This window comes from Heteronotia binoei, chromosome 6 (genome assembly GCF_032191835.1).
Source record: "Heteronotia binoei isolate CCM8104 ecotype False Entrance Well chromosome 6, APGP_CSIRO_Hbin_v1, whole genome shotgun sequence".
In the NCBI taxonomy this organism is placed as follows: Eukaryota; Metazoa; Chordata; class Lepidosauria; order Squamata; family Gekkonidae; genus Heteronotia; species Heteronotia binoei.
Genome location: NC_083228.1, coordinates 28,000,989 through 28,017,615, shown reverse-complemented (window position 1 = coordinate 28,017,615; position 16,627 = coordinate 28,000,989). Strand labels below are relative to the sequence as shown.

Sequence of the window (16,627 nt, the reverse complement as noted above, 5' to 3'; positions counted from 1 at the left end):
AAGCTAGACAAAAGCCTGAATAAAGTGGTAAATGTACAGAAGTTCCAGGTATATGAAAGACAAGTGAGCTTTAAAAAATGAAACTATTACTGAATAAAGAAAATAACAAAAAACCTTAGAATGCAAGAACAGATGTTGTGGGGGAAGGGAGAAAGGTAATATAAATTGAAACTACATTCTTACCTTAGAGCAGGGGTTCCCAACATGGTTTCTGCGGGCACCATGGTGTCCACCAACACTTTTCCTGGTACCTGCCGAGTGTTTTTACAAAATGAATGGGGCCAGGTGGGGCTTCTGCCCAGTGAGGCTTTTGATTGGTCATTGAAGATTTGATTGGTTGTGCAGATTTTTTAAAAGACTGCTTCGGCAGCTATTGCCACCACAACATAAGGGGCTTACTGTGTGATTGAAAGTAAGCTGTGGCAGCCATTTTCTGGCCGGCGCAGCCTCCCACAGTAGCCATTTGTGGCTGTGCCCATTGTGCAGTGTCAGAATTCCCACAGGCTCAAAAAGGTTGGGAGCCCCTGCCTTAGAGATATGTAATAAATGCTCATCACCATGTTGTTCCAGTAAACTTAGAATGCAGGGAACAAAATTCACTTGTATCAGAAGCCAGATAAGAAGGTGAAGTGTTGCTCAGGTCTTTCCTATATGCATCTACCCCTCGAATGTGGCTTCTGCATTGCTGTATTACCTGTGCAAGATGGGATAGAACTATGAAAGAGCAGCCAACACCACCAATCTTAAAAAGTAAGATTTTGCCTGAGTGCCCTTATTGAGAAGAATCACTATTAAAACATGTACCTGCTGCAGCCAGGAATGCGTGTTGTATAAACTCTTATACTAAGGGGCTGGGAAAGTTATTGCAGTCCTGCAATACAGGATGCCCAGAGTCTTCTGTGCACATAACCACAATAGTGCCTTGTTTTTATTTCAGGTCTTGATTACTGTCCTGGACATCAATGACTATCGGCCCCAGTTTGCCAAAAAGCAATTCAGCACCAGTGTATATGAAAATGAGCCAGCAGGAACCTCTGTAATCACAATGACTGCTACTGACCTTGATGAGGGAGACAATGGAATAGTGACATACAATATCGAAGGACCTGGAGTAGGTATGTAGCCCCCTTAATAGTGTATAGGCATGTCAATAGTCGTAGACAGATATCAGCTAATATCCTAGTGATTTTCAAAGGCACGAAGACCAACTCAGGCATCCCCCTAGAGGGTGACTGGTCAGCTAAAACGACCCCGGAGAAGGATCATGCCCCCCCTTTTGCAGCCACATACCCCTAACCTCATGGAGAGAAAGGAGATGTCACCATGCTCCTCCTTGCCAGCTGCACCATGACCAAACCAGTGGGCAAATGCACATACTGCTATGCTTCTCCTCTCCAGACATACTATTGGCATAAGGCAAAGCAAGACGTTTGTCCTGTGCACCTGCTCACCTGCCTGGGCTCAGTGAGGTCAGTGAAGTAGAGTACAGACTCTACCTGGAGTGAGGCTGGGCCCTCCCCACTTTTTGCAACTCCAACGCCAGACTCTTCCTTGCTGGCTATCCCACAATTGTGTTGGTAGGGCAAAGTCAGACACTCCTGTGCCCGTGCTCCACCTCACTAGCTGCAATGCACCAGCACAGGGCAAAGCTAAGCACTGCTGTGCCTGTGCTCTTCATTGCTGGCAAGGAGGAACATGGGCAAAGCCAGGCACCACTGTGTCCATGTTCCTTTCTGCTAGCTTGGGTGTGGTTCGGCTGGCAAAGAGGAAAATGGGCACTAATGGCATAAGCTGAAGCCAAGTACCAGTGTGCCAATGCTCCTCTTCACTGGCCTGGGCAAGAAGCAACTCAAGCACAATGGCTCCTGGCTTCTCCCGATGCCAGCTATACTCATACTCTTCATTACTCATGGGTGGAGAGGGCTTAGGGCAGCAGCCACTGCGATTTCCTTCAGTAGAGTAAATGGCTGGTCTGCCTGTTTCCTCCTGTTTTACATAAATGATTCCTATGTACATATATAGCCAAAGCTGCTTAGTTATTAGCATTGCTCATGAAAACCAGTTTCATATAGAAATTGTGACACACAAAATGCTATACCAACTGATGCTATTTACCACTACATGAAACCTGGAAGACAGGTTACCATTGCCCTTTTTACAAGTTGCACGTTACTCTCAAGGTGGATCTTGGGTCAGTTCTCATCAAAGTCCTCATCTCTGCATGGAACCATCCTGGCTCTGCTTGTCTTTGTTCCTCTGTAAAGAACCCTGGCTGCTTTGCAGCAGGAAGAATGCTTCTAGATGCAATGAATTAGGATCTGAAAAAGTACTTTTCCTCTAGTCCTAATCTCCACCCCAGGACTCTTTTTGATGCAACATAAGTGTATAGATTCCTGACTGGGGGAGTAGTAGACTCAGATGCATGCCCCACAAGGAACAAACCCAACTCTTATTCACCCCCTTCAGGATACAGTAAGTGGCAGGATCTTGATCAGGCCTGTTTCTACTCTCCCTTCTATCTTCCTGTTCTCTTCAACTGATGGTCAGCTGTCCTCAGCATTCCATGACCCTGTAGAGTAGTTAGCACCTCCAGTTCTCACAAGGCCATGCTTGGGTGTTTTTTCTCCTTTCTCTTCTTGTGACTTTACAAACTAATATTGTGCCTTGGAGCATAAAGCATCCCTTACCTTTGTGGTGGGCCATGATTCACTGCCCTGTTTATAGGCCCAGGAACATCATTTGTTACTAGTAGGAGTGATGCTATCATTATCTGGATCCATTATATTGGTATGATGATGAACTGTACAGCGGATGGTTTAGTATGAATGAATTTATACTGTGTAATCTCCTGGCGTATGAATTCCCTTACTCATAAATTCTGCTGCATTTTCTTAGTCTTTTAAAATGTATGCCATGTGACAGACTACAAAACTTCTTTTGCAATGAAACAATGTTTGTAAGCAATTTATGCAGTACCCTAAGTGCAACGTGTCTCTTCTGTTCATAGAGGCCTTCAAAATTCATAAGGACTCAGGGCTCATAACAACTCGCAGGCGTCTGCAGTCTTATGAGAGGTTCAACCTGACAGTAGTGGCTACTGACAAAGGAACTCCACCACTCTGGGGGACTACCATGCTGCAGGTGGATGTCACTGATATCAATGATAATCGACCAACATTTGTCCGACCCCCAAATGGTACTATCTTGCACATTAAAGAGGTAAACCCTCATCTGGAGGTTCTCATGTTTCTAGTATGATAACAGAGTTCCAGATCTGACCTTCTATAGATTACACAGTCCATGTTATTTAGCATGTCTAATGTCCACAGCAAATATACGTGCAACTTTGCTTTGATTCGCATGGCTTGTTATCTGGCAGGACATGAGCAAACCTCCTCAGATTTAAAGAGCTCAGCAGGCTTGGGTGGGAGGATTGTGATCTTGACAAATAAAGTTGTTCTGGTACACAGGCAGTTCTTAATAGAACATGACCCTGAGGGGAAAGGCCAAAAATTACATATGAATCAACTATGCTAATCAGACAGGATCTATTAAGGACAGACCTGTCCTGAAGACTGGCCTTGGAAGATGCGGGACATGCACACACATTTCTGAATTTTCCTTCACTTGTGTTTAGTAGAATGCAGGCACAATTAGGGATGGGCACAAACTGGGATAATGTGGTTTGGTTCATTATGTGCCCCTTTTGCAAACCACAGACCATTATGAATTTTTAGCCACCTTACAAACCAGTTTGGTTCATGAGGTTTGTGACCCAGAAGAATGGCCCTCAGCATGCTGGAGATGCCAAACTCACAGGGGATCACCATCTGACTCTTGTCTAGTGAGGATTAGTTTAGTGAGGATTGAATTTACTGGGTGGAAGTTACAAGCCCCGCCTCCCCAAGAAGGTGCCCTCAAGAAAGTGCTTTCTGGGGAAATGACTGCCTGTAATTTCCCCAGAAACACTTTCCTGGGGGTACTATCTTTGGGGAGCCTTAACTTGGACTCTGTAAATCCAATCCTCACCAAACCTGGAGGCCAGGTAGAAGAGAGTCAGATAGATATCTCCTGCAAGTTTGGTGTCTCTGGTTTGCACAGGATCCATTATGTACACTCCTGAACCTGCAGCTGTCAAAATGACCAAGGTTCAGGAGTGTATAGAACAGATCCTGTGCAGCCTAAAGACATCAAAGTTGCACCAGGGGACCTCCCCTGGATGCTCCTCTACATGCCCTCCAACTCATTGCTTTGCAGTTTTGTAGTCATTTTGATTAACTGGAGATAGTCTGCCTGGGAATGTATCCACTCAGGAACTGGCACTAACCTGCATGAAGAATGTCAAAGGTTGTGGAAAATTCATGCCTGGCACTTTGCCATGAATTTGACCGCAAACCACAAATAGGGTTCCTAAGAACAATCGATATGCCTGCATTGTAAAAAACAAAACAAAACCCTGCTTTAGCAAATATCTAATTAGGCTTCTCTTGTAAAATATGGATTTAGAATAACTGGAATTGAATTGGTAGATCTGTCCACTAGGTGGTGGTAGTGCAAACAAATGAAGAAAGATATTTGGACAGAATAAATGAATAATTTGGCTCTAGCTAGACTCATATCCCAAACCATACAATACATTTCTTTCAGTTCCTCTCTCCTCTTGCAGTAATGATAATGAGTGAGCTTGCAACTCATTGATCTCAGGGTCAAGCTATGTGGGATGAATGTTACTTCTAAAGAATTGGGTCTGGGTTCGGAGTTCCCCATACCCACCTCACCTTCTCCTCAGCCACATAACAGCTGCAGAGAATGTCCATTTAAACCTCTTTACGGCCCCAGTGTGGCCTGGGACCACAGTGCTCCTGGCTCCTGCACACACACCATTTCCCAGAGCTGAAAGGCTCAAAGGAGGGCCGGGCCCTCCCCACTTTTTGCAACTACATATGCATAGATACTCTATGTCTCACTCCAAAGAGGGCAAACGGGGCTGACTCATCTAATTAACAAAGCCTTGCATCCATCCATTAGTCAGTCAGTCAGAGCAACTTATTCAAAGTAGCAAAATGTACCACCTGGGTTATATAGGTTGCCACCAGGACTTTTTTTGAACAGGAATGCAGTTCTAACTGGCTTGGCATCGGGGTGTGGCCTAATATGCGAATGAGTTCCTGAGTTGTAGAAAAAGCCCTGTGCGAAACAATGGTGATGTCAGGTGTGGCCTAATATGTAAATGAATTTTTGCTGAGCTTTTTCTATGAAAAAAGCCCTGGTTGCCGCGCTAAGGTCTGTCTTAGCTTGGACTCTCTTTAAAAACCACTGTCTCATAATTATTTGTTGAAAGAATTCCTGCTATGAGTGTGGCAGGACACTCTTCTTTGAGGAGAATTTAGCGATCAAAGAAAAACGTGTGAGGGCAGAAGCAGGGACTTGGAGAATGCATCCTGATAGTTTTATCTACTGATGTAGTGCTTGCATTTGCCAACAGGAGATCCCTCTGAGATCCAATGTGTATGAAGTCTATGCCACTGACAAGGATGAAGGCCTCAATGGAGCTGTACAGTACAACTTACTCAAAACTGGTGCAGGGAATAAAGACTGGGAGTACTTCACCATCGACTCGAACAGTGGGCTTATCCAGACAGCAATGAGGCTGGACCGAGAGAAACAAACTGTGTATAGCGTAAGTTGTAGAGCAGCACTGTTGGGGCTATGAGAGGAATAATCCAATTTATGTCATCCAACTGCTGAATGCTTTGCCTCAGCGGTAAGAAAGGCTCTCAGCTTCAGCCTTCCAAATATGTACCCTGATATGATATCCAGACAGGTGGGGAACGCAAGCTAGACAGCATTTAGAACACTAGAATGGAATTAATAGTAAAAGGTACATTGAGGGTAAACCTGCACAGCATGTGATGAAAACAAGATATAAGAGGCTCTGTGCATGCTGATGTAGGTATGTGAATATGTCAACATAGGGACTTCTGGAAAGGTCTGAAAGACAGCCACATACAAGATACTGGTGGCCAAGGGGTAAAAGGGAGAGGCAGCACCTTTGTATTCATTTCTATTTTGATAGAAAGAAAAACCTTCAATCTGTGAACACACTGTGTTTTTTCCCTTGATTTTCATTTGGCATTTCTACAATGAGATTTGCTTCATTTTTCCCTCCTCCAAGTATTGTTTCTTCTGTTACTATTCTTGTTTTGGAGTGAGTAAGCCTTGTTTGACAAATGTCCTGAAAGTGGATGTAAGATCTTAAATCCAATTTGCATTAGGTAACACGCTGTAGAGACTTAAAAACACTCAAAAAAAGCTCATGGGGAAAACTTTCAGTGTCCCACAGTTCTATTCCAAATGCACTTTTCTTTCTTTCTTCATGGTCTTCTGCTGCTTCTTCTGACAGTTCTTTGTGCTTCATACCTCCGTGAGATTTTTCTTGGGCCTCATATCCATGGGATTTTTATTGAGCTTCATAAACTCTCTGAAGTCATCAATTCCATTTTGCCTATATAGATTTCTTTGTTTGCATTTCAGTAACTTTTAGATCCTCAACATCCAGCAACATCAGCAATCAATCTTTGATGTATAAAGCTCCTGTTTTTGTTTACTTAGTATTTACTATTTAAATACTGCCTTTCTTAAAATTATTATTTATTTATTTCAGGCATTTGTTATCCCACTTTTCCAGGGTTAGCCCAAGGGTTTTCCACACCCTAGTCAGGCCAGCCCAAATACCAGCAGCAGCAGCTGGCTTCGGTAAGGGCAGCCAGGTCTCACTTGCCCACTGAAGCAATAGGAAAATATGTTGTCAATTCCCTCAGAACCCAGAAGTAATGCCATTTCTGGCAACACTCTAGGAATCATTGAAATCTCTTTGGTAAATACCATAGACATTTCAATGTTCCTAGAATGTCAACTCTCACTTCTGGGTTTTCTTGGATTTCACCATACCCTCCACTTTTTCTCATCAGATCAACATGTAAGTGAGCCCTCAAGCCAGCCACCTGGCTGTCCTGATCCACTAGTCAGCCTGCTGGGGCAGTACAGTGTGGGCCAGAAGCACTCCAGGTGCCTCCCTGCCTTCATGCTCTAGACAATAGCCTAAGTTCCTCTAGTGCTCAGGCCACCCCTGCACTTTTTTCCCTAGTGGAGACCCAGAGCAGCTTACCAAAATACCAATTTAACAATTTAAATAAATAAAACCCAGTGTAAACAAAAAAACAAACATTACACTAAACAACCTGGGCTGGGCTGAGATCCACTGAGGCAGTTCATCAAGGCCATAGCCTGTGAGCCTTAGGCTAAGAGCCAAGAACCAAGTACCCAAGTGCTCACTTTTCTGGCCATGCTCAGCTTTAAGTGCCTGCAATAAGCAGCCATCTTTCCATAGTTCGTCAATGTTTTGTTCAGGTTTTTACAGCTAAAAGCCTCCAGGGGGTTGAGCACACCAGAGCCAGAAGCTTGTTCTCTCCCAAGGACCACATGCTCCCTTGCAGCAGAACCCCCACCCTCAGTTCCCTTTTTGCCACCAAAGAAGAAGGTTGTCTTTTTGCAGTCTCCAGTTTTGGGTCGGTGAGGAATTGCTTCCCTGGTTCACTGTGATTGCTCTGGCCTCTGAGTTTATACCATGATGCAGAAAGCCCTTCTCAAAAAATGCACCCGTGGTGATGTGAAAATGGCCCAAACAGACAAACATGACCTATGTCTGTTTCATTTAGGTGACATGTAACATGTAAATGTGTTATATGATTGGTCAAATGGATATCTGTTGAGGTATGTTGTAGTTTTAATGTTGATGTTCTGTTTTTTAATTGCATTTTAATTGCTTAATGGATTTTATTGTGTGGTTTTATGATGGAATCCACTCTGAGCCTGCTTGCAAGGAGGGTGAGATATAGATGAAATAAAATAATTTAAATAAATAATAACTGACTGGCTGGCCTGCCAACGCTTCATTCCCTCCCCCCCCCCCCAAAAAAAAAGCTTGGGGATATTGGGCATCAAAACTTAAAGCAGCATTGTAGGAGAAAGCCCTTAAAGCTTTAGAGCCTTCATGCAAGCCAGTTCCAGAAAAATTGTCCATTACCACATCCTCAATCATATTCAGCTCAACATTCAGCTCCACCTCCTGGATACATGACACAACAGGTCGAATCCAGATCACACTCCCATCTGGCTCATTGCACTTCTTCCAAGCCACCAGCTAAGAGGATGAATACCACATCCAAGGATAAGGACAAACACAAGTCTATATCTCAACAGCGTGCTCCTGTCCACACTTTTGAGCCTACTCCAACTCTGCAATACAACCCTAAAAGTCTATCTCTGGGTACAGGATCCATTCTGGTTTCGACCTCAGATGAGGAGGTAGAAGTGGGCTTACCAACAGGTCTAGTCCCACATGATTCTGAACCAGAGCAAATGGCAATGACTCCATGGTCTTAGCCTCAACCGCCTATGTGATGGCTGTTGCACCTGTAAATTACATCTCCAGGCTATCTGGAATAATGAGGTGACAACTTTGCTTATCCCAGGGATACAAATTTATATCCCTACCCTCATCAGGCTTCCTCATGTCCACCTTCAGCAGTAGTGTCTTGTAGGTCTCGCTCTCCTATGCCAGCTATGAGGGAAGAGGAAGCTACTATTGAATCCAATAGATCCAACATTACAACCCTTTTCAGATAGCCTGTTTGGCTCTAGTAACTGGTTAGTAACATTTTTTCCTGTCATTACAGACAGCCCTGTTTTAGTAACCAGTTGCTAGCAGAATTTATTTACCTGTTCAGACAAACCCACTTCCATCCAGTTAGCAAAGTATGGCTGAACCATTGTTGATGCAAACTGTTTTCCTCCACTTTCAAACCCCTCATTTCACTTCTGAATTGCTGTGGTATGCTGTGTAAAATACCTGCAATGCCACTTTTTTCCTGTCCTCATAAGTCAAGTCTGTGCTAAGTGAGGGCTCAGATTTCTCAAATGAAGAACTACCTGCAGCTAGCTCTCAACCTGTAATTGAACAGCTGCCTCTGAGCCAGAAGGAGAACAACAAGAGATCAGGCTACCAGTTGATCAGGAATCACAGCCTACAGCTGAAAACAAGTCAATGCCTTGTAGTAAACAAGTAGTAAACAGGTCTTAAGTAGTAAACAAGTATTCAGAAGCCACTCGCAGCCCACTAGTTCACCCCCACCCTTGCAGCACCAACACTGTCAGAGATGCTTAGAGCTGTAGGAAAGGAGAAGTAGTACTGGATTCATGGCCACTCATCAGCTGTCAGTTGAAGAGACGAATAAGTAGTTTCAGGGTGACTAGCAAAGAATTGACTGAGAGTTTAGCTCATTAAGACTTGGCTATAAATTCAGCTAGGAGCATCAGTTTGTGGACACAAGTACACTTTGCTACTGAACCACCAATCTTGCAGTCACTGGACCTCTGCAACCTTGAACTGGACCTGACAACTGGCTTTTCTGGAACCCCTGACCTTGGACTGGACTTGGACTTGCTGCCTGGAACTCCTTGACTCTAGACTGGACTTTGGCAAACCTGTTTTCTGAAACCCTTGACTTTTGGACTAGACTTTGGTTACTCCCTGCAACCTTGCCTGTGAGATGCCCTGCTGAACCCCAGCCCTTGCCTCCTGGGGAAGCTGCACAATGCTACTGTGCTGAACCAATCTCACAATTTAGCAATTCAGCAACCCCATTGAAATGCATATGGCAGGCACTAAACAACGTGCAGATTTATGTGAGAGTAGCCCCATTGACTTCAGTACATTTACTCTTGTGTCAATAATGGGAGGCTGCCACTGCTTCTCCTCTGTAGGATCCCATGGGACGCTGCTACTTACATTGTAGCCCCCCTGCCTTTTCAACAGCATTTGCACCCCTGCTGTTCTCCTGTATGGGGAGCGGGGGGTAAAAATCCCTTCCCTCTCAGCATCATGGGTTTAAGAAATCTCCAAGAGCTTCTCCTTTTAAGTGAACCCAGTCATTCCTCTCTTCTCCCCACCTCTGTACACACCTCCCATTCTCCCTCTGCATAGGTGTGTGCTCTTAAGGTACCCAGTGCAATATGCAAACTTTTTTATCTGTATGGAATGCTGCTGTATTCCACACTGCACTCAGTTCCTTACTAAGGTCCTGTGTACCATGGCCATCAAACTCTTGAAGCAGCAGATTAATGCAGGTTGGCTAATTCCATGGCAAATTCTGTCATACTCAGATGCCATGTTTGGTTAAGATAAATGGTGTTGACTGTAGAGACTTAACACAAGATTGATGATTTACCTTTTGATAGTTCAGAGCTCTTCTCTAACCAGGACTTATGAGACACTGTGCCTAATAAAGAACAAGCAAACGACTAAGTCTTTGGGGATGTCACAACTGGGTCCATCCCAATTCAAGCAAAGGATATTTGAATGGCAGCCCTGGCACCCTTGCCAGAGGGATTACCACTTCACTAACCCTTTAGGGTTCCAGGGTCCTACCTCTAAGCCTTTTATCTAAGGCTATCATGGGCATAAAGAATCCAGCCAACCTAGGCCGACACACCAACCACTGCCTCCTGGAGAGGCAGCCCCATTCCCAAAATCTATCTTCTGACTAGGAGTGGTTTCCACTCCTGTTAAGTATGGAGACAGACTAGCTCAGTTTTATGCTGCCTGAGAGGCTATTACTTCCAATGAGTGGGCTTTGTCCGTAGTTAGACTATGTTGTAGTTTAGAATTTTAGTCAGTTCCACCATGTTTCTTGCCTCTGGGGTATGTAGCCAGGCTTTAACCACTCTAATTGATAAGGGTGCAACTAAGGAGTTGTCAGAGTTCCAGGCACCTGAGGGGTTTTTTCTCCCTAATGGTCCTGGTTATAAGGATGGTGGGGAGGATAAGCCCATTCTGGACTTCAGAAGTTTAAATGTTTTTCTTTACATATCTAAGTTCTGCATGGTTTCCATTCCTTCAGTTTTACAATGATTAAAGTTCAACTGTTGGTTTATTGTTAGTGACTTGAAAGATGCTTATTTTCATGTTTCTATCCATCCTCAACACTGCAAATTCCTACACTTTTCTTGTGGGATGTGTGTGTTCCGGTACACTGCCTTGCCCTTTGCTTTGACCGTAGCACCCAGGATATTTTCAAAGTGTTTGCCCCCAGTGATTGCCGATCCTTATATGCAAGTTGCCGTATATAACCTTATTTGAACTGTTGGTGGCAGACTCCAAAGGCCAGTTATTGAGGCATTGCTCCCTAGTTTTGGAGACCTGACAAAGACTGATAGGGGATGAAGACATTGGATTTATATTCCGCCCTCCACTCAAAAGTCTCAGAGCGGCTCACAATCTCCTTTATCTCCCTCCCCCACAACAAACACCCTGTGAGGTGGGTGGGGCTGAGAGAGCTCTTACAGCAGCTGCCCTTTCAAGGACAACCTCTGCCAGAGCTATGACTGACCCAAGGCCATTCCAGAAGCTGCAAATGGAGGAGTGGGGAATCAAACCTGGTTCTCCAGATAAGAGTCCACACACTTAATCACGACACCAAACTGGCTGTCTCTGTATAAGGATGCATTCTAGATTTGTTGGGAGGGTAGTCTTTTCTATGCATTCCTTCCATTTCTGCTCCTTATCAAGTTATGGGAAAAGCCAAGGAAGAAAGATCAAATATGCTCTTGGTAGTTCCTTTTTGGCCTTGTCAAATCTGGTTTCCTACCCTTATGGATATCCCCCGGGGACACCCTTGCTCAAGCAACCAGTATTGGTCAGGTGTTTCATCATTATCTAAATCATCTCAACCTGATGGTTTGGAGACTTGGGTAGTGACTTCATATTTTCACAGGAAGTTAATGGCATATTCCTGCATTCACACAATCCTAATATTAGAAAGTCATACATTTATAAGTGGAAGCAGTTTTCTCTCTGGTGCAGTGAGAGGGAGATTTCTCTGGGTAGTGCTTTGTGGAGGGTAAACAGTTTTTCCTACACACTTGGGGCAGTCCTCAGGTGTGCAGAAAAATCTAAAAACCCTTTACAAAACCTTTTTAAGAAGCCAAAAAGTAAAACAGCATTTTCAGCATGTGCACAGTGACTATACTTACTGCACTGCCAAAGCACATGCTGGAGAGCCCTAGGGAAGCTGCTGCCACTTGAAATGCAGGGAAAAGCCACTGGAACCACTACAGCCCCTGTCCTACCTATCAGAGCAACAGCCATGCATGCAGCAGAAGATTCTGCTGCCTCAGGAACCCTCCCTGCCATCACAAAGACTGACACCTATTCAGACACCGTAGGGAAATTTGCCTTCATCTGTGTGCTTCTGTGTTTCCTGAGGGGCGTGTGTGTGCGTGCAAAAGAAAGAGACAGAGAGGAAGAAAAAGCCTCAGAGGTTGGGTACTCATTTTACCGACCTTGGAAGGATGGAAGACTAAGTCAACTTTTAGGTCTTTATTATTTTATCTTAAAAGAACCCTGGAGTTCTGCAGGGATAGCGCGCTGTTTGTATGATCCTAATAGAGAAAAGAGAGCTTCATCTCAAACTTTGTTCTGATGGATTGTCTCAATCATTAGAAAATGCTGTGGTTTGACCAGGCTGCCATGCCTGCTAAACATTCACACCATTCTACTTAAGCTATGGCTTCTTTGGCAGCTTTCTTCAATGGAGTACTGTTGATGGAGATCTGCCATGCTGCTACTTGGTCATCAGCAAACACATTCATACACCACTATGCTATGGATCTGCAGGTGAAGTAAGAAGCTTGAGTGGGGAAGGCAGTACTTCATTCACTATTCAAGTGAGGAGAGCATGCCCCACCTCCTGGTAAGCAGCTTGCTAAAATCTCCATGTTGGACTGCACAGAAGATTGATGATGAAAACAAAGTTGCACTTACCTGTAACTGTTGTTCATCGAGTATCTTCTGTGCAGACACACATGCCCTCCCTTCTGTCCCACTGCTTCTTGCTTCGGTGGCACTAGAGGTACTGAGGGTGTGGGCACTGCTACACAAAAACATGTGGTCTCAGGTTGGGAAAAGCTTCTAGTTCTGGCTTTCAGGGCTGCCTGGAAGCTTTTAGCTATAAAAATCTTTTTGGTGATGGGTCTGCTCATGCACAGTCCCCATGTGTGCCTGCACAGAAGATACTCAATGAACAACAGTTACAGGTAAATGCAACTTTGTTTTCCCTTTCCTTGCTGAAACAGCCTCTGGCTATACCTGTGTTGTGAATACCTGCAAATCAAGGCAGTCCAAAAATACTGAAATAGTCCACTGTACATTAAAATTATTTTTTTAAAAAACCTCATCAAAACACATATAATAAAGTGTCACAGATATATAATAAACACTACCAGTAAGACTTAACCCAGATTATAAGATACTTCTAGTCAGAATGCATGAAACAAATGAAATAAATACTAGGCCCAAGGAAAGCTATTTCATTCCTGCAGAAATTCATGAGACAATTTATTATAAAAGTAGATGGTCTAGCAGCTATAAAGTTAGAAAGGAATTTCATTTATTACTACAATACTTATGAACATCACCAGATAGAGAATTAAAAGAATAAAGTTTCCCAAACCATTTGAGTCGGTTTACTTTTGTTCTTCTGTTGATACCACAAATCCAGAAAATGCCCTACCTTCAGCTTTTGGCTTATTTTCTCTTCACATTCAAACATCAGGAATGGGGAGGAAAAGATAAAGACTGATTTCATTTTAGAGCTTTCACTCTTGCTGTTGGCAGGCCCTGCTACATGACCAGACTTTGTGTGTGTATTTCTTTCTTCTATAGTTGATCATTGTGGCGTGTGATCAAGGCCAACCACCATATGAGACCATGCAGCCCCTCCAGGTGGCACTGGATGATATTGATGACAATGAGCCTGTCTTCCTGAAGCCGCCTGTAAGCAGGTCTATCCCCTCCCCTTCTGGACTTCACTGGAGTTATGGAATATCAGATTCTCCTTGTTACTTTCATTTTTGATGGACATTTTTAAAAATAATTGCATTTATATAATGGTGACATTTTCAACACAGAGGAGAGGTACTTGTTCCTAAGACTAAGACAATGAGAGCCATTGAGGAAAAAAGCAAAGTTTAAAGTGTAAAGCTGATGAAATAAAATGATACCTTATTATTAATGTAGAACAATGGTCATCCACTAGGGTTGCCAAGTCTGTGTTAAGAAATGCCTGGAGACTTTGGAGGTGGATCCAGGAGAGGGTGGGTTTGGGGAGGGGGAGGAGCCTCGGCATGGTACAATCCCATAGAGTCCACCCTTCAAGGCAGTCATTTTCTCCAGGGGAAGTCAGTTGTAAAAGTGGGAGATCTCCAGGCCCCACCTGGAGGCTAGTAACCCTCTCTTCCATCCAAGAGTTGGAGCCCTATGGTGAGTTGCAGAGTCCCACCTTCTGGGTTGGGGTACCCTGTAGAGCTGCCATTTCATTGCATTTTGGAAGAACTGCTGATTAGAAGCATGCATAGAAAGTAGCTCCTTGCCTCTTTGGAACCTACATTGGGACAGGCCAATGAGGTCACTTGGTGGGAAGTATTCTCTTTTTTTAGCACAGACAGGTTCAAAGACTCCTGCTGCTAATCTTTATCATGTTACAATAGCCAAACAAAACCAATAACCAAACACTTCAAAATAACCAAACCAATAACCAAAAACAGTCAAAAAGGAAATCAAGTTCCACATAGATAGTTTCTCTATACGAAGACCAGGTGCTTTAATTTCTCGGTTTCAGTTTCTTATTACAAATCTTCCACAGTGGTTAGGCTTATAATGATGTTATCATTCACATCACCATATGTGTACATTCAGATTCTTATTTTGATTCTTATTTGCTTGCCAATCTTATTTTGTTTCATGAAAGGGACGCCTCTGACTCTATAGAATAATTACAGATATGAGCTCAGAAGGAAGGAATAAGTAATTCCCTTGTGCCCAGGAGTAAAACAAAGAACTTTAATGAAACAAAATAAGAATCAAAAAAGAATTTGAATATACACATATGGTGATGTGAATGACAACATCATTATAAGCCTAACCACTGTGGAAGATTTGTAATAAGAAATTGAAATGGAGAAATTAAAGCACCTGGGTCTTCGTTTGGAGAACTTAGGCTAACTATCTACGGTGGGACTTGATTTCCTTTTTGACTGCAAAGTGTGTGGTTATTGGTTTTGTTTGGCCATTTTAATTATTACTACCAACACAACATATTGTTTTGTTTTACCAATCTTTATCATGTGACTTTGATGCCATGTGCTTACCACTCAGTGAGTTTCTACTGCAGCCCAGGAGGTTAAAGTGGATCCCAGACTCCCGGGTGTGAAAAAATTAAAGGACACTGATTTTTGACGACTGGCCAAACCATCTCAGCATTACCCAGCTGCTATCCAGAATCTTTCTCTAGAGGTGTTTAATCCTAGAATTTTTTAATGGTGATTTCCATGGAATGAATGAGAGGCTAATACTTTCAAAGAATATACATTTCAACATGTGGAATACATATAGATAGTGTAAGAAAAAGGTCCCATAATCCTGGATAGCCCAGGCTAGCATGATCTTGCCAGATCTTGGAAGCTAAGCAAGGTCGACCCTGCCAAGTATTTGGATGGGAGACCTCCAAGGAATACTAGGGTCATGATGTAGAGGCAGGCAATGGCAAATGTCCTCTGAATGTCTCTTGCCTTGAAAACCATGAGGTCACCATAAATTAGCAGTGGCTTGACAGCACTTTCCACCACTGCCACCAAGAAGAAGGCTCTGGATCCCATGTTTATACTCTTTAAAAACCTTGGATAAATTAAACCGCTCTCAGAAAGAAAAGAAAAAATAGACATCAAGGGGCAAGAGTTCTTGCTTTTTTAAAGGAACTGTTGGAAATTTTGTGATTTTGAAGCATTTGATTTTAAATTTTCAAGATGTTTGAATTTTTTTAAATGTTTGAGTTATAACCACCTATATTAGATAATTTTGTGTGTGCATAATACTTCACCTACAGTGTATAGTTGTTTAATTGTTTAATATTTTTCTCTGGTTAATCTAAATTTATAAAGACAAGTCTCCCGACCTACAAATCAAACCCCAGACAAAACCCCTGGACCTAAAGACTTGAAATTTGAGCATTCTTTTCATAATGTAGACAGCCACTAAGAAAGGATTTTAAGGAAGTTGCCACCTAAAGGGGTAAAAAAGAGTAAAACATGTTTTCCCATAAGGATACACTGTGGCTTGGAGGCTGCTGCCTCTCCCTTCAATCACAGAGACAGTTAGAGCAAAAGGTCATTTGCATAACCTGCCTGATTGGATATCACCCCCAACATTCTAAAGCTCACTAAGCTTGCCAATCTTCCTGTGGAGCCTAGCTGGTCTGAGTTAGTTACAGACCAGCTGACGGCTGACAACTTTCCATACCTCATCCCCCCTCTCCCGAAACAATTGGAACACAGAGGTCATTTGCATATGCAGCCTGATGGGTCTTCATCCACAACGTTCTAAACAGTATGCATTTCCTATTGGTGTGCCCTGAGGTAAAATGCACCTCCCAGTCTTCCTCTAAAAATTCACTAGGGATTTTACATAAAAGCCAGTATGGAAACTGAGCTTTCAAATGATCAGGGGGAAATG

At 43.3% G+C, this 16,627-nt stretch overlaps 1 protein-coding gene across 2 annotated transcripts in view; it reads left to right on the top strand.

The window, feature by feature from the left end:
* Positions 1 to 16,627, top strand: part of CDH23 (cadherin related 23) — a 655,943-nt gene that overhangs the window by 615,002 nt on the left and 24,314 nt on the right. For both annotated transcript variants that reach the window (XM_060241177.1, XM_060241176.1), the window contains 4 exons: positions 938 to 1,115; positions 3,008 to 3,219; positions 5,486 to 5,680; positions 13,784 to 13,894. In XM_060241177.1, the coding sequence (XP_060097160.1) occupies positions 938 to 1,115; positions 3,008 to 3,219; positions 5,486 to 5,680; positions 13,784 to 13,894 (696 nt within the window). The remainder of the gene's footprint in view (positions 1 to 937; positions 1,116 to 3,007; positions 3,220 to 5,485; positions 5,681 to 13,783; positions 13,895 to 16,627) is intronic.